We start from the raw sequence: 26,415 nt of genomic DNA on the forward strand, positions 1-26,415 counted from the left end.
TGAGCTGCTGTGCCCAGCTATGGTGCATCTTATAATGACAGATGGGGCTTCCCCCATCCCTTGGTGTTGCTGCCACACAGCCAGAGGACCATGACTTTCCTGATCCCTGTCCCGCATCTCTAATTCCTTTTTTTTTTTTGAGATAGAGTCTTGCTCTGTTACCCAGGCTGGAGTGCAATGGCATGATCTTGGCTCACTGCAACCTCTGCCTCCCAGATGCTGGTTCAAGCAATTCTACCTCAGCCTTCCAAGTAGCTGGGATTACAGGCATGAGCCACCATGCCCAGCTAATTTTTCTATTTTTTAGTAGAGACGGGGTTTCACCATGTTGGCCAGTCTGGTCTTGAACTCCTGACCTTGTTCTGCCTGCCTTGGCCTCCCAAAGTGCTGGGATTACAGTCATGAGCCACCACGTCTGCCCCCCCCCTCCCTTTTTTTAAGACGGAGTCTCGCTCTGTTGCCCATGCTGGAGTGCAGTGGCAGGATCTCAGCTCACTGCAGCCGTCACCACCTGGGTTCAAGTGATTCTCCCAGCCTCCCAAGTAGCTGGGATTACAGGTGCCTGCCACCAAGCCCGGCTACATTTTTTTGTATTTTTAGTAGAGATGGGTTTCACCATGTTGGCCAGGCTGGTCTCAAGCTCCTGAGCTCAGGTGATCCCGGCTCAGCCTCTCAAAATGCTGGGATTACAGGTGTGAGCCACCACGCCCAACCAGTATCAGGATTTCTGAAAGGCTTCCCTGTGATTCCAGTGTGCAGTCAGGGTAAAACCACTGCCACTCTAGGAGGACCTTCACTTGTGCTGGGACCCTAATTCCTCTTTAAATTATGACAGTTTGCTTCTCTTCCCCAGTGTGATGGATGATGTAGGCCTGATCTCCCAGGGTCATGCAAAGAATGTCAACCAGCCTTGGGGGTGGGTTACTGGCAGGAGGTCTGAGTGTTGGGTGTTGCCCCTTTACCCTTGCCTCTTGCTTCCCCAGTTCTTCAGTTAGATCCTATTGCTCTCTCTGTTGCCTTGGTAACCAACTCAGTGAGAAGAAACTCAAGCTCAGCAAAGCCCCCAGGTTCTTTCTATCCTACCAGCCTGCCTCTGGGTGGGCAGAAAGAAGAGGGTATGAGAGCAGCAGACAGATCACCTTAGGTAGCCCTGCCCAGTCCCCTTGTAGAAGCCCATGGGCTAGGTTCTCAAAGCTCTTTCACCCCCATCTCAGTTGTTACTTATCCCACCCTGCGTTCCTCTTCATGAGCAGGTGCAAATGCCTGCCAACCCTCTTCCCCTTCAGGGTTAGCACACGGGCCTCCTACCTTGTGGGCAACTCGGAGCACCAGACTCTTGGAATTCCAAAGTCAGCTCCCAGCATCTGCAGCGCACTTGGGTTGGACTGTCCCTCTACGGCAGTGATTTTTCAACCCTGGCCATGTGTGGTCATGTCAGGAGCTTTTAAAAAATACTATAAGCCTTGGCCCTGCTTCAGAAATCTGATTTAATTGGTCTGAGATGTGGCCTAGGTATCAGTCTTTTTTTTTAATATGGAGCCTCACTTCTCCCAGGCTGGAGTGCAGTGGCACAATACTGGCTCACTGCAACCTCCGCCTCTCAGGTTCAAGCTATCCTTCCACCTCAGCCTCCAGAATAGCTAGGATTACAGGTGTGTGCTACCACACCTGGCTTTTTTTTTTTTTTTGGTATTTTTAGTAGAGATGGGGTTTCACCATGTTGATCAGGCTGGTCTTGAACTCCTGACCTCAAGTGATCCACCTGCCTCGGCTTCCCAAAGTGTTGAGATTACAGGTGTGAGCCACTGCGCCCAGCCAGCATCAGGATTTCTGAAAAGCTTCCCTGTGATTCCAGTGTGCAGTCAGGGTGAAAACCACTGCCACTCCAGGAGGAGGACCTTGACTTGAAAATGTTTAACTTTGTCTCTGCCTGATATCCTTGAGTATTTGGGGGAGTGCTGAGGTCCTGTGCCCCAAGGTTCTAGCTTCCAGAAGTCTCCCAGTCCCTTTTATTTTCAACCCCCCCACAGCCTTCACACTCCCCAATTCACCCTTCCTAACCAACAATTCCCAAATCCTGCCCAGAGAGAAGGTTACCAAGGCAACCGGCTTAATCTGGTAACTGTGGCATGTGCTGGGAGAGAAGCCCTTCCCTCCTCCTCTTCAGTTCATAAAATGCTACCTGGGAGCTCCAAGCCATTCCAGCCACTTTCCCCTTTCAAGCTTGGGAATATTGGGGTGTCCAATAAGGGGAGCACAGAAAGCCGATACACAGACTTCTAAGACAGCTTCTTAGCCAAAATTGTACACTCTTCTTTCTACTGTTTCCAAATCCACAAACAGATGGGTGTGCAGAGCTTTATTTCTGTGAACACATGCTCTAGCATACATGGGACCAGATATGTACCTACATTGATGCGTATGTCATACACACCCTGTTCAGTTTTACTACCACTCCCAGCCATCAGCATTCCTATCCCTGCCTGGTTGGTGCACAGTAAACAGGGGTGGGGCATTGTTCAGGGAGCCTCAATCCATCCAGAACCTGGTGCCATTCCCCCACCTTGTAAACCTAACCTGGATGTTTTCACACTTAGCATGGGTTTACACTGCACTCCCCTTCTTCTTGGACAGTATACCCTTAAGGACAACGCTCCTGGCAAAGGCATCAGGAGTAAGGATTACTTGGAGTGCCAATTTGGCACCACTTTGCCCACTCCAGGGCTATGTACCCTTGGGCTCTATGCTTGATGGTAGCACTTGTGGGGCTTGTCACCTGTCTCCATGGCCCTGCTTCCTTCTGCTGCCAGCTGGGCTCAGGTGCCCCTGTGCTCCTGGTCTCCTCCCCGCTGCCTATTATCTCCTCACCCCAGCTAGACCTGCCACAGCCTGCTGCTCCCTGCCTGGCTCCTACCTGCCTGCCAGTACCTGCCCACAGACTAGGCGGACACTACCTATTGTGCCTTACCAGAGAGGACAAATGGGCACTGCCTCCAGTGCCAACGCTAATTCACCCAAGAGGCCTTCCTTTCCAGCCCTTCTCACAGAAGGAAGATAAAGTCCATATATTCCTGTGAGTATGGAAAAGGTGCACACTCTCGGGTTCAGCAATTTGTAGGCCTGACTTGGGTACACAGGTAGGTGAGTCAAGGTGTCCAGGCCACAGACCTGACTCTGAAATAATGCTGAGAACCCGGTAATCCCTTGAGCCAAGAATCTTTCTCCATTGGTAAATCTCTGCCTCACCTTTGCCCTTAATTTCTTCTGCTCAGAACCCAAGTCCCTTACTGTTTACCTCGCGGTCAACCCCAGCGCGCGAGTTCAAGCCTCGTGCGGCGCGGGACCGGGCCCAGGAAGGGCAGGGGCGGGACTGGGCGGGGACTAGAGGAGGGGGCGCGGTCTCGGTTCTGCCACCTTCCCCCCCCCCCCACCCGGCCAGGAGCGCAGCCGCCGCCGCCGCCGCCGCGTCCTCTCAGCCTTGCGCTCCGCCCGCTGCTTCTGCCGCCGCAGCCCAGCCCGGGAGCGCAGAGCCGGGGGCACCGGCCCCGCAGCCTGCCCACTCTTCGGGCCGCGTGCCGGCTACAGCGGCATGGGGGGCTGCTGAGAGCCGGCACTCCTTCCCTCTGGCACCTCCCCCGGCTACTGGCCACTGGACTCTGGCCAGCGAGGCTCGGCACCTCTGGCCCCTAGTCCGGCGCCTAGCACGGCCCTCTACTCTGCTCCTCCAGCTCTGAGCATCGTGTCCCCGCGCCCCCCCCGCCCGCGCCAGGGACACCTGGGTCCCCCGGCGGCCCCTAGGAGAGGGGCGGGGGGGGGCATGAAGCCGCTGGAGAAATTTCTGAAGAAGCAGACGTCGCAGCTGGCTGGCCGAACGGTGGCGGGAGGTCCCGGCGGGGGTCCGGGGAGCTGCGGCGGGCCTGGAGGGGGTGGGGGACCTGGCGGGGGCGGCGGTCCAGCCGGGGGACCGCGGTCGCTGCAGCGGCGTCAGAGCGTGTCTCGCCTTCTGCTCCCCGCTTTCCTCCGGGAGCCTCCCGCCGACCCGCGCCTAGAGCCGCCCCCTGAGGAGGAAGGGGGAGAGCCGGCGGGGGTCGCGGAGGAGCCGGGCAGCGGGGGGCCTTGCTGGCTGCAGCTGGAGGAGGTGCAGGGGCCGGGACCGCTCGGGGGAGGGGGGCCCCTGCGCTCCCCTTCCTCCTACTCCTCTGACGAGCTGTCCCCGGGTGAGCCCTTGACTTCGCCGCCCTGGAACCCCCTGGGCGCCCCCGAGCGGCCGGAGCATCTTCTGAACCGGGTTCTGGAGCGACTGGCTGGAGGGACCACCAGGGACAGCGCCGCCTCAGGTAAGGAGCTGGCGCGCTCGAACACCCGGAGCAGGGGCTGACCCCGCATCCTCTTCTTTGCCCTTGGAGCATGGGGGTGGCGCCGTGCTGTGGCCTGGGTACAGGATTGAGTGGTCCGCGGAAGCTGGCCAGGGCCCTAGCGGAGGCACAGACCCTCCCGCGGAAGAGCAGGGCAGTACCCACCTTCCTCCCTGCAGCAGCCTCACCCCCCGGCTGGAGAAGCAGCTGAGCCTCTTCCTCTCCTTCAGCCACCCTTCCTTTCCCCTGGGCATTGTAGCCATTGACTTCCATGGGTCCCTGATGTTGAATACCTCCTTCTGTGGGCCCAAATTAGGGCCCAACACATTAAGATGGAAGCTGCCCAGTGCAGCCATGCCACCCACCAGAGGTGCTTGAGCTCTGAAAACCCTGGGGTCCCTGACTGTTCAGAGGCCTGCACAGTGCAGGCTGACCTACCCAGGGGGAACAGGAACAGGCCCCAAGCTGCCTTTTAGGCATCAGCAAAGGGATTCGTTGTCCTTAGCAGTTTGGTGGGTGGGGTGGGGAGGATAGCGTTCTCCTTGGGGGTGGACTCAGAAGGTGTCTGGGAGGGGAGACGTGGCTGGGCTGACATCAGGGCCCTGTAGCACCCAGGGTGTTTGAGTGCCTCCAGCTTCCACCCTTCCCTTCCCGTGGCAGACCTCAGCACACAGCCTCTTTTTTTTTTTTTTTTTTTGAGATGGAGTCTCACTCTGTCAGCCAGGCTGGAGTGCAGTGGCACAATCTCAGCTCACTGCAACCTCTGCCACCTGGTTTCAAGCGATTCTCCTGCCTCAGCCTCCAGAGTAGCTGGGATTACAGGCACCTGCCACCGTGCCTGGCTAATTTTTGTAATTTTAGTAGAGATGGAGTTTCACCATCTTGGCCAGGCTGGTCTTGAACTCCTGACCTCATGATCCACCCGCCTTGGCATCCCAAAGTGCTGGGATTACAGGCGTGAGCCACCGTGCACAGCACACAGCCTCTTTAAAACATAATTACCACTCACTGAGAAGCTTCTTCCCTAAGTGATGATACTATTTCACCACTCCCTTTCAGCACCTCTACTAAGGGGCCTTTGAGGAAACTGAGGCCTCAAATGGCTGGTTGGTGGCTGAGGTAGAAGACCTAGGGGTCTTTGGGTCTAGCTCTAGGCATTGCACAAAGCCAGGAGAGTCTGAGGTTTGGGAGCCCCAGCTGAGGCCCTAATGCTGAGAGCTTTCACACTTGCTCTCAGCCCTCTGCAGGGAACCCCAACCTAGATGTGTGGAGCAGGGCTCCACTCTCCTAAATCCTTCACAAGACCTGGGTCCTCTCCTTTGGCTCAGGCTGTAGTTGCCCTGAGGAGCTGACACCTTTTGGATTTAATTAGAAAAATATCAGACACACACAGCTCTCCTAACCATAACTTCACGCCTACACCACACACCCTGTGTCTCTATGACACATTCCCTAGGGAGGCTGTACGTTGGCCCAGAGCCTGCCTTGGAAAAGACAGATGCCCAACTGTGGCCCCCATATCAGCATCTCCCCCACTCTGCCCCCATCTTACTCTTTCTTCGCTCCAGCTTAGAAATCCTGTGAGATAAAGTCTATGAAGGATGTCAGGCCTCTCAATTCCTCGTCCCCATCCCTGAAGCTGGGGGTCAGAGCTGGGAGCTCTCTGACTCACTGTAAGAACACAGCAAGGTAGCTGGGCAGGGAGGAAAAGGGATAAACTGTCTTTCCCCTTTTACAGGGGCCTGGTGCCACATACTCTGCTCAGTCTCCCCTGGGGTACGACTCCTAAAATGTCACCCATGTTATCTGGCAGGCTGGATTCCCAGAGTAACTGGTTTGGGAAATTCCAAACCAGTCCCAGGGTGAATGAGAATCAGTTTAACCTGCCACTCTGATGTTCTCCAATAAAACCAATGTTCTCAAGTCATCCTGGTCTCCTCCCAGGGTGTGTGGGAGGAGAGAGCTTACAGAAGTTACTCTAAACCTAGCCAAAGCCTCTCCAACATCCAAGCAGTCCCCTCTGACCACTAGGCTTTCCCCTAACACTCTGCTTGCCTCAGGCATACTGAGAAAAATGACAGAAGACTCAGGATTATGGGTTCTTATTCCAGCTCCAAGCAAGTCCCTCCCAGCTCTGGGCCTCAGTTTCTCATTTGTGAAATGAAATCGTTGAAGTAAATTACCTCGTGTGGGTTTTCCTCCTCCACCTTCATGACTAGAACTGACCACAGGGGATGGTGAACCAAGGCCCGTCAGAAGCCTTGTTTTCCTGGGACAGTGCCTGGGGACCTGGCCCTAACCTGTCCTGTTGAGGACACCCTGGCTCCCTCCCTGCACCTTGCCTGTGTGCGCCAGGCAGCCCTGCCCCACCCCAGGGCTGGCTGCAAGTCAGGGCGACCTTGTACCCGGCTGACTGGCTGAGCCAGGCCCAGACGGGGGTGTGGAGGGGAAAGGGGTGGTGAGAGGAGCCACTCCTCTTCACCATTTTCCTTCATTAACCCTCTGTCTCTGGGCACACAAAGGACACAAGATTTCTATTTAAAGATTCTGAGATCAAAGCAATGGCATCTTTCCCTCTCCCTTTTAATCCGGCTGGTTCTCACCTGCCTAGTTAGAACTCAAAGCTGTTAGGTAGGAGATGGGGAGGGGAAGAGGAACACACACACTCCCCCCACTGATGCTGACCTCTGTGTTTGGAAATACTCTTTGTTTAGAGACCCTTCTGTGGGCTACTTTTTTCAGGCAGAACTCAAGCTTGATGTGTTATCTGACCAACTTCCCACACACACTGAAGAGAAGTGCACGTGGCCATCAAAGGCACGCCCCCCCATTCCCTTCAGCTGCCTTGGCAGCTGCCAACCCCACCCCCGCAGCAGCTGCCCAGAACCTTTACACATGTGTGTATGCGCGTGTGCAGAGCATGACGGGGCAGGTGGCTGGGGCTCCAGCCTGGCTAAAGAGAACTTGCCCTCAGGGGCAAGAGAGAGAGGCACTGCGTTTCCAGTTTCGTTCTGGAAGTGCCCTCCTGACATCCGTGGTGCCCACTGCTCTTTACAGATATCCTGCTGGATGACATTGTCCTTACGCATTCTCTCTTCCTCCCGACGGAGAAATTTCTGCAGGAGCTACACCAGTAATATCCTTTTGTGGAGTTTGTAAAGGGAGAGGTCAGAGGGAGCCACTCCCTCCATCACACATGCAATGTCAGAGCCTAAACTCTCCCCTAGAAAACATACCTGGGGCCGGGCGAGGCGGCTCACGACTGTAATCCCAGCACTTTGGGAGGCTGAGGCAGGCAGATCACCTGAGGTCAGGAGTTCGAGATCAGCCTGACCAACATGGCAAAACACCATCTCTACTAAAAACAGAAAAATGAGCCAGGCGTGGTGGCATGCACCTATATTCCCAGCTACTCAGGAGACTGAGACAGGAAAATCGCTTGAACCTGGGAGGAGGAGGTTGCAGTGAGCCAAGATTGTGCCACTGCCTCTAGCCTGGGCAACAGAGTGAGACTCTGTCTCAATAAATAATAAATAAATAAATAAATCTGGGTTTCACTCCCAGCTTTTCTACTCAACAGCTGTGTAACCTGGGCAGATTACCTAACCTCCTGGGGCCTCGGTTTCCTCTTCTGTAAATTAGAGGTAAATAGTACCTGTCCCACCTACCTATGAGCTGCTATGAAGACCAGTCTGATAGCAGATGTAAGAGTGCTTTGGAGGCTGCAGAGCTCTGTACAAATGAAAGGTGTTATTTATTTATTTATTTAGAGATGAAGTCTTGCTCTGTTGCCCAGGCTGGAGTGCAGTTGTGTGTTCTTGGCTCACTGAAAACTCTGCCTGCCGGGTTCAAGCGATTCTCTTGCCTCAGCCTCCCCAGTAACTGGGGACTACAGGCATGTGCCACCAGACCTGGCTACTTTTTGTATTTTTTGGTGGAGCCAAGGTTTTGCCATGTTGCCCAGGCTGGTCTTGAACTCCTGACCTCAAGTGATTCACCCACTTTAACATCCCAGAGTGCTGGGATTACAGGCGTGAGCCACTGCACCCACCCAAGGTGTTATTATTCTACTAAAGGGGCCTCTATCCCCACTGAATTATTGCTCCAAAATATTTGGTTGCCCAGTGAGCTATGATGTGGTCTGATGTAAATATCAGGTCATGGTTGTACTTCAGTAGGGTCTGCTAGAGAGGAGCCACTGGATGTGCTATTCATAGGGTCTCATAAGCATGGGCCTCTCATGGAGTTATTCTAGGACCTAATTGTAAATGTCAGACCCCTGAGTAGAATGTCACAGGCTCTTGGCCAGGTGTGGTGGCTCATGCCTGTAATCCCAGCACTTTCAGAGGCTGAGGCAGGTGGATCACTTGAGGGCAGGAGTTTGAGATCAGCCTGGCCAACAAAGAGAAACTCTGTCTCTATTAAAATACAAAAATTAGCCAGGCATTGTGGTGGGCACTTGTAATCTCAGCTACTCTGGAGGCTGAGGCAGGAGAATTGCTTGAACTCAGGAGGCAGAGGTTGCAGTAAGCTCAGATCGCGCCACTGCACTCCAGCCTGGTCGACAGAGCGAGATTCCATCTCAAATAAATAAATAAAGTCACAGGCTCTCTTAGAAACATCAGGCCTTCCAGTGAGATATAGTCAGGTTTATGTTAGGCACCATTGGCCTTTATTAGGTGCACTGTGAGCTCCAGGCTCTGGGCTGGACAGGGGTTAGGTGGGTCTGGGCAGGGTATCCTCAAGTGAAAATCTAACCTGTCTAACCTGCAGGAGCTGGATGTGGTCAACTGGGTGCCATTGCTACCTACTCTAAGCAAAAACCTGTGCTGGGGCATGAGGAGATCTTGGCTTCAGGGCCCCTGAAACTCCTTTCTCTCTAGCCCCAAGTCTAGAGAATATTTGGGAGCAATTTAGCCTCCCATCTTTTTTTTTTTTAAGATGGAGTTTCAGTCTTATTGCCCAGGTTGGAGTGCAATGGCCTAACCTTGGCTGGGTTCAAGTGATTCTTCTGCCTCAGCCTCCTGAGTAGCTGGGATTACAGGTGTCCACCATCACGCCCAGCTATTTTTTTATATTTTTAGTAGAGATGGGGTTTAACCATGTTGGCCAGGCTGGTCTTCAACGCCTGACCTTAAGCGATCCACCCATCTTGGTCTCCCAAAGTGCAGGGATTGCAGGCATGAACCCCCATGCCCAGTGTTTCTTTCTTTCTTTTTCTTTTTTTTTTTTTTTTCGAGATGGAGTCTTCCTCTGTTGTCCAGGCTGGAGAGCAATGGCGTGATCTCTGCTCACTGCAACCTCTGCCTCCCGGGTTTAAGCCTTTCTTGTGCCTTAGCCTCCCAAGTATCTGGGATTACAGGCATGTACTACCATGCCCGGCTAATTTTTGTATTTTTAGTAGAGATGGGGTTTCACCATGTTGGCCAGACTGGTCTCAAACTCTTAACCTCAGGTTATCTGCCCACCTCAGCCTCCCAAAGTGCTGGGATTATAGGTGTGAGCCACTGCGCCCAGCCTATCCTCCCATCTTTCTCCTCAGTTCCTCAGGTCTGCTTGCCTAGGGGTTTTTCTTAACTTAAGGTCAGCTTTGTTCGCGCAGGGGGCATGGAGGGCCCTGAGGGGCTGGGCCAGAAGCAGGCCTGTCTAGCCATGCTTCTCCATTTCTTGGACACCTACCAGGGACTGCTTCAAGAGGAAGAGGGGGCCGGCCACATCATCAAGGTGGGCCTCGGGGAAGAGAAGGTGGGTAAACAAGCTCTCAGGTCTAGAAGGAGGCCCCTGTGAAGGAGCCATACTTCTGATGCTGGGCATGTGGAAGGAAGAGATGCCAGGGGGCCTTAGCTTATATGGCTCTTCTATGCTCAAAGGCATGGAGACCTTGTCTGGACCTTGCAGAGATTAGACCTTGGGATGAGACCCCTTCCTTCATCTTTTTTGTCCTCCTCTCTCTAGGATCTATACCTGCTAATTATGAAGGATGAGTCCCTTTACCAGGGCCTCAGAGAGGACACTCTGAGGCTGCACCAGCTGGTGGAGACGGTGGAACTAAAGTGAGGGGGAATGGGGCAAGGGCGGGAACAGGAAAGAGATCCCCTGTGTTCCTCTATTACAGGGGTGCCTCTGGCCTATTGGCTCCGATATGGATTTGTTTGTTTTGAGACAGAGTCTCACTCTCACCCAGGCTGGAGAGCAGTGGTACAGTCTTGGCTTACTGCAACCTCCACTTCCTGGGTTCAGGTGATTCCCATACCTCAGCCTCCCGAGTAGCTGGGATTATAGTGTGTGCCATGCCCAGCTAACTTTTATAATTTTACTAGCGATGAGTTTCACCATGTTGGCCAGGCTGGTCTCAAACTCCTGGCCTCAAGTGATCTGCCTGCCCTAGCCTCCCAAAGTGCTGGGATTACAGGTGTGAGCCACTGTGCCCAGCTTCCAATACGGTTTTATTTCAGCTCCTATCTCTCACTGGAGGTGGCACAAAGCACTGTCTCCAGTCACTTTTTTTTTGTCCATTCTCCCTCTCTATTGTCCGATAATCCAGTGGTGTACTGGTAAATATTTAACAATCAGTGCTGCAGGAGAAAAAGCCCTGATTTGTAGCTTTGATTCCTACAGTGTAAACTCTGTCACTATGGCTGATTTCAAGCTACCAACACTGAAGGAGGAGTTGGGAAGAGACGTGCAGCACAGGCCGTTATGTAGTATCTCCACCATACAGTAGGTGTGGTAAAAGGTAGTGAAACGGCCGGGCGTGGTGGCTCACGCCTATAATCCCAGCACTTTGGGAGGCTGAGGCGGGTGGATCATGAGGTCAAGAGATCGAGACCATCCTGGCTAACATGGTGAAACCCCGTCTCTACTAAAATACAAAAATTAGCTGGGCATGGTGGCGTGCGTCTGTAGTCTCAGCTACTTGGGAGGCTAGGCATGAGACTCGCTTGAACCCAGGAGGTGGAGGTTGCAGTGAGCCAAGATCACACCACTGCACGCCTGGGTGACAGAGACTGTGTCTCCCCACAAAAAAAAATGTGAAACAGGAAGGAAACTACCTTTTTTGTAATAACTTATTTGAGTATAAGTTTTATGTATTAATTGTTAATTTTTATTATTTTTTATTAGATACAGGGTTTCATTATGTTGTCCAGGCTGGGGTCAAGCAATCCTCCCACCTCGGCTTTCCAAAGTGTTGGGATTCTAGGTGTGAGCCGCCACACCTGGTCCGACTATAAGCTTACAAAACATATATATTTATTATATTTTAATGGCTCTTTAAAAACCAGTTGGCAAAATTCCCCAGAACTTAACAATTTGCTCTTGTGAGCCAGTGTAAACAGATTGCATTCATCTGTCCGTCCGTCCGTCCGTCCGTCCGTCCATCCGTCCATCCATCCATCCTGCCCTTTTAGTTTCTCTCTTCTCCTTCCCTACCACCACAACCCTTATGGAGTCCTCAGCTTGTGGTGTGGCATCCTTCTCTCCCTTCTCTGTGCTGACACTAGAGAGATCTTCAATCCTCCTGTTCCAAAGGCGTCCCTGCTCCCCATGCTTCTAAGAGAAAGTGAAACATCCCAGCATTCAACACCCTTCCCTTTCTGCCTTCTGCTGTTCCTTCCCGTCTTACCTACCACATCCTGTTCTGACACTGCAACTCCTGCACTCTCCAACTTCCCACGGTCAGTTATATTGTCCACCCCAGAATGCCCTACCTCCTTCTCTTTTTGTTCTTTTTTTTGAGACAGAGTGTTGCTCTGTCATTCAGGGTGTAGTATAGTGGCACAATTTTGGCTCACTGCAATCTCCACCTCCCAGGTTCAAACAGTTTTGGATTCTTGTGCCTCAGCCTCTCAAGTAGCTGGGATTACAGGTGCACACCACCATGCCTGGCTAATTTTTGTATTTTTAGTAGAGATGGGGTTTTGCCATGTTGGCCAGGCTGATCTTGAACTCCTGGCCTCAAGTGATCAGCCCACTTCGGCCTCCCAAATTGCTGGGATTACAGGTGTGAGCCACTGCACCTGGCCTCCACCCCCTTCTCTTCCTGCTCTCCTCCAAAGCCCAGTCAAATGCCATCTTCTCAATGAAAACTTCCCAGATCCTTTTAGGAATGGCTTTCTCCTTCCCCCACATCAGCATAACTCTTCTGGTACCTTTGTTATATCACCAACACCTCTTGCCTGGTGTTAGAAGTAGCTGTATGCCCATCTGTCTCCTTCCCAGACCGTGAAGTTCTGGTCAGCAAATTCAGCAAACAACTAACTGATGACCTACTACCTACCATGTGCCAAGCAGTATGCTAGGCCCTGGAGGATATGAAAAAAATACTCAGTAAGGACCAAATTCCTGACCGGATGTGGTGGCTCATGACTGTAATCCCAACACTTTGGGAGGCCAAGGCAGGCAGATCATGAAGTCAGCAGTTCGAGACCAACCTGGCCAACATGGTGAAACTCCATCTCTACTAAAAACTTAGCGGGTCGTGGTGGTGGGCACCTGTAATCTCAGCTACCTGGGAGGCTGAGGCAGGAGAATCACTTGAACCTGGGAGGTGGAGGTCGTAGTGAGCAGAGATCATGCCACTGCACTCCAGCCTGGACGACAGAGCAAGACTCCATCTCAAAAAAAAAAAAAAATAGAACCAAATCCCAGTCCTCAAAAGCTCTCAATCTCATAGAAGAGATAAGAGGTGAATATAAACATTATCCCCAAGTTCTATAGTAGCTGAGACAAGAAAGTGACCTTCCGGGTGGGTGGGACGGATCCGAGGAGAATTCATGGAAGACGTGGCATTTGGTTAGAAATACTTGGACAATTACCCCATACTGCTCATTGTCCTCTCTTCTCACCCCCTTAACCACCTTCTGAAACTGGTGCTGGTACAGCCTTGACCCAATTCTGATATTCCTGCTTGATGTTGCCTGCTTGGTGTTGGTTGACCATATGCCTGGCAGGGTGTGCTGATGCCCAGCTTGTCCATGCCAGGATTCCAGAGGAGAGCCAGCCACCTAGCAAGCAGGTGAAGCCACTCTTCCGCCACTTCCGCCGGATAGACTCCTGTCTGCAGACCAGGGTGGCCTTTCGGGGCTCTGATGAGAGTGAGTGTGGGTATTAGGAAGGACGAGGTGTTCTTAGTGGCTCAGGGGGACATGTGGGGTCTCTGGGTCTTGGGCACCCTCGGTGGCATCTCCCTGGGTGGTAGAACCAGCCCCTTTCACAGGACCTTCTTCAGAGGCCAGCCTCTGATGGGGAACAGAGGCATCCTAGAGGAGACTGTGCTAGCTGCTGCCACTCTGCCCTCTGTTGAAAGCCATTTTCCTGTTTCCATCAGTCTTCTGCCGGGTATACATGCCTGACCACTCTTACGTGACCATACGCAGTCGCCTTTCAGCATCTGTGCAGGACATTCTGGGCTCTGTGACGGAGAAACTTCAGTACTCAGAAGAGCCTGCGGGGCGTGAGGACTCCCTTATCCTGGTAGCTGTGGCCTCCTCAGGAGGTAGGGTCAGGAAGAACAGGGCTGAGGCTCCTGAGGAGAGGGGGAGGGGTAGAGACTGAATTCTAGGCCCTTGCTACTCAAAGTATGGTCCTGGGACCAGCCTCATGTGCATCACCTGGGAGCTTGTTAGGATGCAGCAACTTGCTGGCTGCAGTGGGGCAAGCCTACAGTCCCAGCTACTCAGGAGGCTGAGGCAGGAAGATTGCTTGAGCCCAGGAATCCAAGGCTATAGAACGTTATGATTGCACCTGTGAATAGGCACTGCACTCCAGCCTGGGCAACATAGCAAGACTCTGTCTCTAAAAGAGATGCACCGTCTGAGACCCCAACCCCAGACCTGCTGGTCTTATTCAAATCAGCATTTGAACAAGATCAGCTTGGGGACTCTTGTGCCTACTAAAGTTTGGGAGACAGTAGCCGGGCATAGTGGCAGGTGCCTGTAATCCCAGCTACTTGGGAGGAGGAGGCAGGAGAATCACTTGAACCTGGGAGGTGAAGGTTGCAGTAAGCCGAAATGTACTACAGTCCAGTCTGGGTGACAAGAGCAAAACTCCGTCTCAAAAAAAAAAAAAAAAAAAGGCAGGGTGAGGTGGCTCATGCCTGCAATCCCAGCGCTTGGGGAGGCTGAGCCAGGTGGATACCCTGAAGTCAGTAGTTCAATACCAGCCTGGCCAACATGGCAAAACCCTGTCTCTACTAAAATACAAAAATTAGCCGGGTGTGGTGGTAGGCGCCTGTAATCCCAGCTTCTTGGGAGGCTGAGGCAGGAGAATTGTTTGAACCTGGGAGGCAGAGGTTGCAGTGAGCTGAGATTGCACCACTGCACTCCAGCCTGGACGACAGACCTAGTAGGACTCAGGTCTGATCTGGGTGCTGCCCCTCACTCACCTGTGGATTGTGTTCTGGTCCTTTAACCTTCCTGTGTATGTAAGGATGCCACATTTCTCACGCTGAAGACACAAGATGAGGCTTTAATCCCCATGGGAAGGCAGAAAGCCAGCAATGTCACTGAAGGCTTGTTTTCCTCTACAGTAGGAAAAAATTTCAGCCTTTCCAGTGTCACAGGGACAACAGAACAAGAGAAAGTCTGTAAAAAAAAAAAAAGGGAGTAGAAAAAAGTTATAAATGCAAAAGAAATCATCATTTTACAAATTCCAGATAAATATGGCATAAACTGGTGAGACTATGAGTTCTGTTAGTCTAGAATGTGTCAGTGTGGGTGAGGAGTTTTTGGATAGGACAGTGCCAGTGTGGGGTGTGTGAGGGTGCAGGCGGCAGGGGCTGAGGCTGAGCAGCTTGTTCTCCTGCAGAGAAGGTCCTTCTCCAGCCCACTGAGGACTGTGTTTTTACCACACTGGGCATCAACAGCCACCTGTTTGCCTGCACCCGGGACAGCTATGAGGCTCTGGTAAGAACTCTTTCCCAAGGCCTTGGCTGGAATGGAGGGCTGAGGAGGGCTGTGATCAGTTCCAGCCCCACCACCAGGAGCCCAGCCACTATGCCCCTGCCCCCAGGTGCCCCTCCCTGAGGAGATCCAGGTCTCCCCGGGAGACACAGAGATCCACCGAGTGGAGCCTGAGGACGTTGCCAACCACCTTACTGCCTTCCACTGGGAGCTGTTCCGATGTGTGCACGAGGTGGGGACCAAGGCTGGCGCTGTGCTCGGGGGCTGGAGGGAGAAATGTGCCATTAGGAGACGGTGTTGGCAGCAGAACGTCCTGGTTCAAAGGCTCACCTGCAGCAAACCCTGGGGCAATGCATGGCTGTAACTTCCCTCAGTCTTTGTCCCACCATTCGAAAAAAAGTCGCAGAGAGACCCCAGAGCAGAGTGGCTCAGGGCTGGTGCTACTTACACAGAACCTGACCCAGGATTTGTATTTTTTTTGAGACGGAATTTAGCTCTTGTTGCCCAGGCTGGAGTGCAATGGCGGGATCTCGGCTCACCGCAACCTCCGCCTCCTGGGTTCAGGCAATTCTCCTGCCTCAGCCTCCCGAGTAGCTGGGATTACAGGCACGCGTCACCATGCCCAGCTAATTTTTGTAGTTTTAGTAGAGACGGCCGGGCGGGTGGCTCACGCCTATAATCCCAGCACTTTGGGAGGTCGAGGCGGGTGGATCACGAGGTCAAGAGATCGAGACCATCCTGGTCAACAAGGTGAAACCCCGTCTCTACTAAAACTACAAAAATTAGCTGGGCATGGTGGCGCGTGCCTGTAATCCCAGCTACTCGGGAGGCTGAGGCAGGAGAATTGCCTGAACCCAGGAGGCGGAGGTTGCGGTGAGCCGAGATCCCGACATTGCACTCCAGCCTGGGCAACAAGAGCTAAATTCCGTCTCAAAAATAAAAAATAAAATAAGGCAGCGACAATAATGCCTAGCAGATGGTTGTCTTAAGGATGTCAGCCATGAGCAAGTGCCTAGTAAGTGCTCAGTAGCTGGTGAAATATTATTCATGTTGTTTTCTTTTTTCCGCATCTTTGCCGCCTCTTGTCCCGTCTATTTTTCTATTTTCCACCCCTTCCGCCCCCGCCCTCCTGCCTTTCGTTCCCCTTCGCCTTGCACTGCCATCTTCCCACGCACTCCCCTCACCCCCCCCGCGCCCGGGCCGCCCTGGCCGCCCCTCCGCCACCGTGGATGCAGCTGGAGTTCGTGGACTACGTGTTCCACGGGGAGCGCGGCCGCCGGGAGACGGCCAATCTGGAGCTACTGCTGCAGCGCTGCAGCGAGGTCACGCACTGGGTGGCCACCGAGGTGCTGCTCTGCGAAGCCCCGGGCAAGCGCGCGCAGCTGCTCAAGAAGTTCATCAAGATCGCCGCCCTGTGAGTGCGGCCGGCGGCGGGAGGGGGAGCCCCAGGCCCGAGGCCTGCGGCACCGCCCGCCCCTGACCCCGCCTCCCATCCCCGCAGCTGCAAGCAGAATCAGGACCTGCTGTCCTTCTACGCCGTGGTCATGGGGCTGGACAACGCCGCCGTCAGCCGCCTTCGTCTCACCTGGGAGGTGAGGAGACCCCTCCCTTTCCTACCTGGGGACCTGGGCATCCCGGGCTTTCCGCTGTGGATCCTCCCCCGCCCGCGACGGCCGCCGACCTGGAGGGAGTCTTTGTGCCATTGGAGGGAGGCGCCCTCTTCTGGTAGATGCAACCCTAGGGCGCACAGCTTAGACCCGGTCTTTGGGCAAAACAGTGAAAAGTCAGGAACCTGCCTGAGTCGCGGCAGGCAGCCCTTGGCCAGGTCAGGTCACAGACTTGGCTGTGGGAGTCGGGCAGATATTCAGCCACACTCAGTAGGGGGCACCCTTGTACACGGCGCCTGCATAAACAGAGGTCTGGCTTTCCCCAGAATAATGAATTCCTCCGGGCTGTTCTAGCTTCTAGACCTAGCCAAGGCCTGACTTCATTTCCCCACCCCCCAGCTTCCCAGCCTCCTACAAGCCATGCTGGCCCTTTTGCCCTCCAACACGGAGGATTAATCCAAGGCTCCCATGTAACCCAAGAAGCTCCACTCTGATATCCCTTCTCCTTCCTTCAAACTGCAGAAGCTGCCAGGGAAATTCAAGAATTTGTTCCGCAAATTTGAGAACCTCACGGTGAGTGGGTTGGCTCTTTCTTCTGCTCTTGGACTTAGAGCTCAGAAACCCTCTGTTCCCACAAACCCTCTTCCTCAAGCTTTCTTTTCAAAGTGTTTAGTGCATGAGACCCCCACCCTCCCTACCATGCTGGAGGGGGAGGGTGGAAGGATTGTGCCCCTGTTTTTCCTGGAAAGGGGGAGCAGTCATGCCCTTCCCCACCACACCATTAGAAAGCCCCCAGCACCTGGCCAGATGCGGTGGCTGACACCTGTAATCCCAGCACTCTGAGAGGCTGAGGCAGGCAGATCACCAGGTGAAGAGATCAAGACTCTCCTGACCAACATGGTGAAACCCTGTCTGTACTTCAAAAAAAACACAAAAATTAGCTGGGCGTGGTGGCAGGCACCTGTAGTCCCAGCTACTCTACTCGGGAGGCTGAGGCAGGAGAATCGCTTGAACCTGGGAGGGAGAAGTTGCAGTGAGCTGAGATCGTACCCCTGCACTCCAGTCTGGCGACAGAGTGAGACTCTGTCTCAAAAAAGAAAGAAAGAAAGTCCCCAGGGCAGGGAGTGAGGGAGGAAGTGAGGGACATCTTTGGTATTCATTGGCCAGTCTCTCCCTTGATCTCTCTCCTGTGGAATGCCAGGACCCCTGCAGGAACCACAAAAGCTACCGAGAAGTGATCTCCAAAATGAAGCCCCCTGTGATTCCTTTCATGCCTCTGATCCTCAAAGGTGAGAGAGTTGCTCCCAAGCTGTGCTACTTCAACCCATGTTTCCCTTCTCCCATGCCCCAGTTCTGACTTCCAACCCCCATCTTGACTCAGCTCTGAGTGCCCGCCTGGAGAGGAGCCCCCCACCCCAGGCAGAGTGGATTCTGGGGAAGGGGGGGTCCTTGGGTGCAGTGGTCCTTTGGACCGCCTCTCTTATCCTTTCCTCACATTGGATTCTCTGCATCTCCTAGATCTGACTTTCCTGCACGAAGGGAGTAAGACCCTTGTAGATGGTTTGGTGAACATTGAGAAGCTGGTGAGTGAGTGGCACTGCAAACCCCTAGTCCCACAAGTGGTGAGCTTGCATCCTCTCCCTCTCATCACCTCCCCAGAATAGCAGGCTTCCTGCATGTGCCCAGCTTGCCTAGCAGACTCTTGATTGTCTCCCTGGTGGCATCACTGTGGCAACCCGCCCACGGGTGGCAGAGCTGACAGGCAGCTTGGGGGCAACTCTACCTCCCCCTCACCTGGCACCCTGTTACACCCACCCCTTTGGTCCTTCAGAGACCCTCCAGAATTGGAGACTGGAGGGAGAAAAGCAGAGTTGGAGAATGGCGGAGGGGGAGCAGAAGAGGGGGAGCCTCTTTCTGTGCCCCTTTCAGGGCTCATTCCTTGTCATCTCCCAGCATTCAGTGGCCGAAAAAGTGAGGACAATCCGCAAATACCGGAGCCGGCCCCTTTGTGAGTACCCAGGATTCTGAGAGCAGTACAGGTAGAGCTTTGACTGAGCAGGAGCGTTCAGGGGAGAACTCCCTGTCCAAATGTGTATTTCCATACACTTGCCAGTTCCGCATTCTCTCATTGCCTCCCTAGAGGCCCTCCTGCCCAACATCTGTCTCAGTCCACAGCCTGATCCTCTGCCCCGTGTGTGTGTAGAGGAAGAAGGGAGCCTGGGAACCTGACTGCCTCTTTACCCCCTAGGCCTGGACATGGAGGCATCCCCCCATCACCTGCAGACCAAGGCCTATGTGCGCCAGTTCCAGGTCATCGACAACCAGAACCTCCTCTTCGAGCTCTCCTACAAGCTGGAGGCAAATAGTCAGTGAGAGTGGAGGTTCTAGTCAGACCCACCAGATCCTTGGGCACCTGGCACTCAAGCACTTTGCACAATGTCTCAACCGACAGCTGACATCTTTCCTGAGGAACAACATCCTGCCCACCCACCCCTGCTCCACAGGAAAGAGTTGGATGGATTTACCCTTGGACCCATAAGTTTGTTCATCCTGCTGGAGCCCTCTCCCCATTGCTCCTTCAAGCCAAAACCACACTTTGCTGGTTCCTGTCCCTTCTGAGAAAGGGGTCAGAAAACTCCTTCCTCTGTCCGCTCCCATCAAGATCTGTTCTGGGGATGGAGTTTCCAATTTCCTCTTCCCAAGAAGGAAAGAAAGCTGCCGACCCTTCTGTCTTGCCAAGTGGGATGGTGGGAGGGATTGGCAGCCTTCTTCTCCACCACCTGTCCAGCTTCTTCCTGGTCAGGGCTGAGACCCCCAGGAATATTATGTTGCCGTGTGTGTGTGTGTGTGTGTGTGTGTGTGTGTGTGTGTGTGTCTCTCTCTCTCTCTCTCTCTCCCCCCTTTTAGGGAGCATGAGTCCATCTGGTAATTGAGGGAGGGTGTTGTGTGTGCCGGGGAGGGGTCCTTCTGTTTGGTGCTACCCTTGTCTACTCTGCCCCTGGGATGGTGCAGGGTGCTTTCTCCGCCCCTACACTCCCTGCTCAGCTCCTCGTGCTGCCCTGCCTGCCCAGGCTTGTGAGCCAAGCTGCTTTTCAGGGCAGGGAGTAGCAGCAGGTGGGAGGGGTTACCCATCAGCCCTTGCAAGTCCCCCACTTAGGCCTCCGGAAGGTCCAGGGGTGGGCTCTGATGAGAGGGTAAAAGATGCTCAGGGAAATACAGGCCTCAGCTGCATAGAGAACCCTTCCCCTGCCTTGCAGTGTGGTGGGGTAGAGCAGTATCAGGAGCTAGGGGTGTCTGCTGCACATACTCCTGCTTTTTGGGTGTCTAACCACTAAGGAGGGAGTTGGCCTCCCCCTTCTGGCTCATGTGTCTGACACCAACAACGTGGTCTCTGTCCCTCTCCCTGTCTCAACTCCTCCTTTGTCCTCCCCATAGAGCTGGGGTAGGGTGGATCCCTATAATGGGGCAGGCAGCCCCATAGTGGGGGAGGGGGATGGCAGAGACTGTAAAGGCGTCACCGGACTCTGGTGAGGCCTTTATTACCTCTGCCCCCCTCCCTCTCCCATCACCAGCCTCAAGGCCTGAGGAGTGCAGGGGCTCCTGGCAGCTGCAGGGTGAGGTTTCCAGGCGCAGCCTCACCCTTCTTTCTGGCACCACCTCTTTCCCTTTTGAAGAGGAAGCAGCAGCAGCAAAAGCAGCTACTGCTCCTGCTATGAGGGTGTATATATTTTTTACCCAAAGCTCTGGAATTGTACATTTATTTTTTAAAACTCAAAGAGGGAAAGAGCCTTGTATCATATGTGAACATTGTATCATAGGTAATGTTGTACAGACCCTTTTATACAGCGATCTGTCTTGTTCTTGTGGCAAAAATCCTCTATGGACATATGCAGGCACTGTGTCCCACGCCCTCCTGCCCTCTCGGTGTCCACGGTGTCCATGGCACCCTCCTGCTCCCTGCCTCCTCCCTGCTGCTGCTGATGTGCTCTCCTCTCCCTGCAGCCCCAGGCTTCCAGCCTTCTTCCCGACTCCTTCCAGCAGCCTTTGAACTCCAGCTACCGCCACCGTCTGGGTGGAACACTGGGACCCACTGGCCCAGTCTTGGCTGCTGCCCACCCTTAGCCTTGACGTCTGCCCAGGGACTCCCAGAACCCTCCCCTTGCCCTGCAGCTTTAACAGAGTGAACCACATGTATTGTACAGGTTCGGTTGTCATTGCAGAAACCGCTGGGTGGGGAAAAATCCAGTAAAGTCTATGAATCAACCTGCCTGCTGTTCTCCATTCTGTTTCTTTGAGGCTGGGGAAGGGCTGAGGGAGGGGAGAGGGGATGCCACCCGTGCTGCCTGAGCAGGGCTGTTCTGGAGTGACTTTGAAAATGTGGGCAGCCAGGTACGGTTGCGCATGCTTGTAATCCTAGCACTTTGGGAGGCCGAGGCAGGCAGATCACCCAAGATCGGGAGTTCAAGGCCAGCCTGGCCAACATGGTGAAACCCTCTTTCTACTAAAAATTACAAAAAATTAGCCAGGCGTGGTGGTGCATACCTGTAATCCCAGCTACTCAGGAGGCTAAGGCAGGCGGATCACCTGAGATCGGGAGTGCAAGACCAGCCTGGTCAACATGGTGAAACACTCTTTTCTACTAAAAAGTACAAAAATTAGCCAGGTGTAGTGCAGGTGAGGTTGGCTCACTGCAAACCTCCGCCTCCCGGTTTCAAGTGATCCTCCTGCCTCAACCTCCTGAGTAGTCGAGATTTCACCATGTTGACCAGGCTGGTTTCAAACTTCTGACCTCAGGTGATCCACCCGCCTCAGCCTCCCTAAGTGCTGAGATTACAGGTGTGAGCCACTGCCCCCAGCCATCCACCTAGGTTTTCAAGGCAGAAATCTAGGACTCACCATTGGTGCCTCTTTCTCCCACCCTTCATTCCTCTCAGCCAGTCCCATCAGCTACAATTCCAGAGCATTTTCTGAGTGATCCATTTCTCTATGACTCCTCTATGACCACACTGGGCCAAGCCACCTTCATATCTTCCCTGCATGACTACACCAGCCTCCTACCTGGTCTGTCAGCTTCCTCTCTCTGATCCACCCCTACCTGCCACCAGTTCGATTTCCACCCTGGTAGCCAGGGTGTTCTTTCAAAAATATCACGCTGGGCACGGTGGCTCAAGCCCATAATCCTAGCACTTTGGGAGGCTGAGGCAGGAGCGTCGCTTGAGTGCAGGAGTTCAAGACCACCTCGGGCAACATAGTGAGATCCTGTCTCTACAAAAAATAAAAAATGAATGAGCCTGCAGTGAGCTGTGATGGCACCACTGTACTACAGCCTGAGCAACAGAGTGGGACCCTGTTCCAGAGGAAGAAGTGGAGGGAGGGAAGGAAAAAAAACCCCAGTATCCTTCAACACATGAATGGACAAATATATTAGGGCATATTCATATGGCGGAATACTATATAACAAGAAAAAAGAACAAACTGTTAATGCCTGCATGAATGAATCTTACAGAATTAATGTTAAATAAAAGGAAGCCAGACACAGCCTGGGTGTGTTGGCTCACACTTCCAATCCCAGCACTTTGGGGCTCTCTTAAGCCCAGGTGTTCAAGACAAGCCTGGCCAACATAGTGCAAGAGAGTACTCACATACATAAGCATCAACCTACTGATTCACCCCTCACCAGCTGACTGTATGTCAATGGGAAGTTCCCCTATGTAGGCTGGGGCCAGTGGGTCATGCCTGTAATCCCAGCACTTTGGGAGGCCAAATGGGAGAATCGCTTGAGGCCAGGAGTTTGAGACCAGCCTGGGCAACATAGTGAGACATTGTCTCTATTTTAAAAACGAACAAAATTAGCGGGGCATGGTGGTGCATGCCTGTAATTCCAGTACTCAAGAGGCTGAGGCAGGAGGATCACTTGAGCCCTGGAGGTGGAGGCTGCAGTGAGCCATGATTTTGCCACTGCACTCTAGCCTGGGTGACAGAGTGAGACCCTGTCTCAAAATAAATAAATAAATAAATTCCCCTTTGTAGAAAGTTCCCTAACATAGCATGTTCCTTAGCCAGGTTTGAATACTCCCTGTCCTTGAGACATGTTTATACTGAATATTTGCATACGAAACCCTTTGTCATATAAAGAAAATTTTCCCAGCACCTACCTAAGTGCTTTGTTGATATTCAACAAATAACTGTTTGCAGACACTGACCTAGAGGCAGCAGTGAGTACAACAAAGCCTCTGCCCTGATGGAACTGGCCTCCTAGTTCCCCCTCCTAGTGGGGGAAGTTGATGATAAAAGTATGTCAACAAAATATAAAAACAGTGGCTGACACAGACTATGAGTAAAATAAAACAAAGAAAGGGGAGCCAGAGAGGAGGCACCAGGCACCATGTTAAAGGGTCTTCCTCAGGGAAGGCCTCCGAGGAGGTGGTAACTGGAGAGAGATCTGCATGAGGTGGAATAGTGAGTGAAGCTCAGCCTAGTTAGTAGGAGCAACCAGGGAAGGGTCCAGAAGGAGGGAATGAGCTTGGCATGTTATGGAAGGAGACATGATCTCATTGGTTTCATCCCCGTCACAGCCACTAACCTGGTTCAAGCCACCACTGTCCCTTACCTGCTCCCCTGCTATAGCTCTAACCAGTCTCTCCATTCCTAGTTCTTCATTTCTGTGGTTGATTTTCTACACAAGTAGCCTGAGTCATCCTTTAAAAATGCAAACGTGATCCTGTGTTACAACACTCTACAAAACCTCCAAGAGCTTCCCATCTCTCAGAACAACATCGAGAGTCTTCACTTCCCTCGATAAATCCTCATGGTCTGTGCCAAACACCTCTCCGACCTTAGCTCCTGCCTTTCCTGGCTCACTGCTCGCTGGCCTCGTTGCTCTTCCTTGAACAGGCCATGTACACACCTGCCTTAGGCTGCTGCCTGAGCTGTCTCTACACCGAGAGTTTCCATAAATGGACCATGATTCCTCCAATTGCTCTAGCAAATGACTTAGAAGTAACTCTTGATTCCCTTTTTTTCCTCACACTCCATAGCGTATCCATTGGCAGGTCTTAACAGGTTTTTATTCTAAGGAGATCCCAAATCAGGTCACTTATCACTTCCACCAGTCACCCTAATCCCAGCCACCACCATCTCTCCCCTGCCTACCTGAATTACTGTAGCCACCTTGCTTGCCATCTTACACCCCATAGCCTATCCTTTACACAGTAGCCAGAAGGATCTTTTTTTTTTTTCAGAGCCAGAATCTTGCTGTGTTACTCAGGCTGGATGGAGTGCAGTGGTACAATCACAACTCATTATAAGCTTGAACCACTGGGCTCAAGCTATCTTTCTGCCCGAGCCTCTTGAGTAGCTAGGACTACAGGCGCTTGCCAACATGCCTGGTTAATTTTTTTTTTAAGTTTTGTAGAGATAAGGGTCTTACTATGTTGTTCAGCCTGGTCTCAAACTCCTAGCCTCAAGCAATCTTCCTACCCCAGCCTCCCAAAATACTGGGATTACAGATATGAGCCACTGTGCTTGGCCCAGAAAAATCTTTTAAAAAGATGTATTTAACATTCAAATAATATTCATTGAGCCCAGCTATGTGCTAAAGTCTATTTTAGTTGCTGGAGATGTGGCAGTGAACAAAATAAGAAAGGTTCCTGCCCTCATGGACACTAATGTTTGGGAAATAAAATGAAGAAGAGTTCTGTTTTTGTTTTGTACATGTTAAAATAAATGGTCAATATATTAGGTTGGTGCAGAAGTGCATTTTTTGCACCATTGGTGCAGTTTTCCCATTACTTTTTTTTTTTTTTTTGAGATAGAGTCTCACTGTCACCCAGGCTGGAGTGCAGTGGTGCAATCTTGGCTCACTGCAACTTCTGCCACTCAGGTTCAAGCAATTCTCCCTGCCTTAGCCTCCCAAGTAGCTTGGGATTACAGGCGTCTGCCAGTACGTCACCATCTAGCTAATTTTTGTATTTTTTAGTAGAGACAGGGTTTCACCATGTTGGCCAGGCTGGTCTTGAACTCCTGAACTCAGGTAATCTGCCCTTCTCGGCCTCCCACAGTGCTGGGATTACAGGCATAAGCCACTCTGTCTGTCCTCCCATTACTTTAAATGACAAAAACTGCAATTACTTTTGGACCAACCTAATAATTGGTCAATATTGTCAAAAACTTTTGTGTGTAGATAAAGCAATAGCCAGTGACACCTTATTGTTGTTGCATTAAAAGTTTAATTTTGCAAATTTATCATTTAGGATACTGTATTTTTCCCAGAGTTGGAGCGCTTTGCACCGAGCTGGTGATAGATCTCTTGATATCACACTCCAAATCACAGTATGTGTGTTGTACCTCAGTTCTAGTTCTGAATAACATTTCTAGATATTTTTTAAATGAAAAATATAATTCTTTGCTAATGCATATGAAACAAACACTCCACTTGGGGAAGATGCTTAGGAAACAAGCTTTTCAGTGAAACACATAGGCGAGGATATTTATCTACTGACTCATGTCAGCTCCAAAAAGAATTTAAGGGAAACAGGTCTATGGAATCGGGTAATTTTAACTGTCATCAATCACAGTTTAATCTAAACTTGGTCTTATTCCCAAACTTTGATTAAGATGCTTCTTCCAAGCTGCCTTCGGTTTTACTTTGGATGTTTGCTCCAAGCACCTGGAGAGCAAGGATTATGGCTTATTCTTTATTTAGCCACAGTGCCTACTGTAGTTCCTGGCAGAAAATAAAGGTTTGTTGAATGACTAAATGAATGAAACTTTCCTAGGGCAAGTTTTAAATCTAAGCCCTCTGACCAAATTGCAATACAGATAGGCATAAAAATCAACTTTCTAGCTTTTCATGGGCATTTCAGCAAGAACAGTCCCGTGGTCGTCCTTTTTCTATAGCCAAATGCTAGAATTTTTCTCCATGGCTCTCAGCTCTTTGTACTTCCAAAGACCCCCATTGTAAAAGAGTTCAGGTATAGGAAACAGAAACCGTTATACCAATTGTAAACAAAAAGACTATATAGCATCAGGAATTAGGTGCCTGAAAGATTATTGCCAGGGCTGAAGCAGCAGTCCCTCTACTGTGCCTCCTAGAATGACTTTCAGAACAGCACACCAGAACTGGCCCAACAGGGAAGCTGCCACGTAGGTGGGTGAATCTGAATCTGATAAATGTAAAAATCCATGTGGCCATGGCCACAGCTGATTCAGGCATCTGCTACCACCACCATCACCACTACCGCATCATTGCCTCCTGTTGCCTACAAGGCTGATGACAGAGCACTGGAAGGCTGCTGTTGAGAAACATAATGTCTGCACAGCCATGCTTGCTGCTGGTTCCAGGGATGGCTCTGGGCAAGACCCTGAAGTAGGACAAGCTTGGCTTGTTGGTTCTCCAGTAGATGTTTCATAGGCAAAGCTGGTGGAAGAAAGCCTTTGTCTCACTTGTGTCAGGCACATCTAACTGGGAGAACCTAATCCTCTTCTAGAAACGTAGCTGCAAGGGAGTCTGAGAAATGTAGAGTTTAGTTTATCAGCCTCTGTAAATCAAAG

General features: G+C 52.1%; 1 protein-coding gene and 1 long non-coding RNA gene across 7 annotated transcripts; one reads left to right on the forward strand and one right to left on the reverse strand.

The window, feature by feature from the left end:
• Positions 1 to 3,609: 3,609 nt before the first annotated feature.
• Positions 3,610 to 21,130, forward strand: RAPGEFL1 (Rap guanine nucleotide exchange factor like 1). Of its 6 annotated transcripts, none has more exons than XM_035299693.3 (16): positions 3,610 to 4,337; positions 7,413 to 7,491; positions 9,944 to 10,079; positions 10,311 to 10,408; positions 11,858 to 12,031; positions 13,338 to 13,450; positions 13,684 to 13,851; positions 15,162 to 15,259; positions 15,366 to 15,488; positions 16,492 to 16,670; positions 16,758 to 16,848; positions 17,386 to 17,436; positions 18,065 to 18,152; positions 18,382 to 18,446; positions 18,817 to 18,871; positions 19,112 to 21,130. In XM_035299693.3, the coding sequence occupies exons 1-16, from the start codon at positions 3,818 to 3,820 to the stop codon at positions 19,234 to 19,236; spliced, it is 2,163 nt and encodes a 720-aa protein (XP_035155584.1). In that variant the 5' UTR covers positions 3,610 to 3,817; the 3' UTR covers positions 19,237 to 21,130. The 6 variants fall into 6 exon arrangements, with proteins under 6 accessions (XP_035155584.1, XP_035155585.1, XP_054111695.1 ...); XM_035299694.3 differs by having other exon boundaries at positions 3,797 to 4,337; positions 18,695 to 18,871; XM_054255720.2 differs by lacking the exon at positions 15,366 to 15,488 and having other exon boundaries at positions 3,797 to 4,337.
• LOC118153696 (uncharacterized) lies at positions 11,434 to 16,939 on the reverse strand. The gene is made up of 3 exons (XR_004743147.3): positions 16,874 to 16,939; positions 14,740 to 14,938; positions 11,434 to 13,881 (listed from the first exon to the last, which is right to left on the reverse strand). It is a non-coding gene; the product is annotated as an uncharacterized LOC118153696 (long non-coding RNA).
• Positions 21,131 to 26,415: the final 5,285 nt, after the last annotated feature.

The sequence above is a fragment of the Callithrix jacchus genome, chromosome 5, assembly GCF_049354715.1.
Source record: "Callithrix jacchus isolate 240 chromosome 5, calJac240_pri, whole genome shotgun sequence".
In the NCBI taxonomy this organism is placed as follows: Eukaryota; Metazoa; Chordata; class Mammalia; order Primates; family Cebidae; genus Callithrix; species Callithrix jacchus.

What these genes read in the sequence shown, in the direction of transcription:
- RAPGEFL1 (XM_035299693.3), top strand. Translation starts at nt 3,818, where the DNA reads ATGAAGCCGCTGGAGAAATTTCTGAAGAAGCAGACGTCGCAGCTGGCT. An exon ending in AGCTGTGGCCTCCTCAGGAG is followed by an intron (nt 13,852 to 15,161) that starts GTAGGGTCAGGA and finishes GTTCTCCTGCAG; the next exon opens with AGAAGGTCCTTCTCCAGCCC. An exon ending in TTCATCAAGATCGCCGCCCT is followed by an intron (nt 16,671 to 16,757) that starts GTGAGTGCGGCC and finishes CCATCCCCGCAG; the next exon opens with CTGCAAGCAGAATCAGGACC.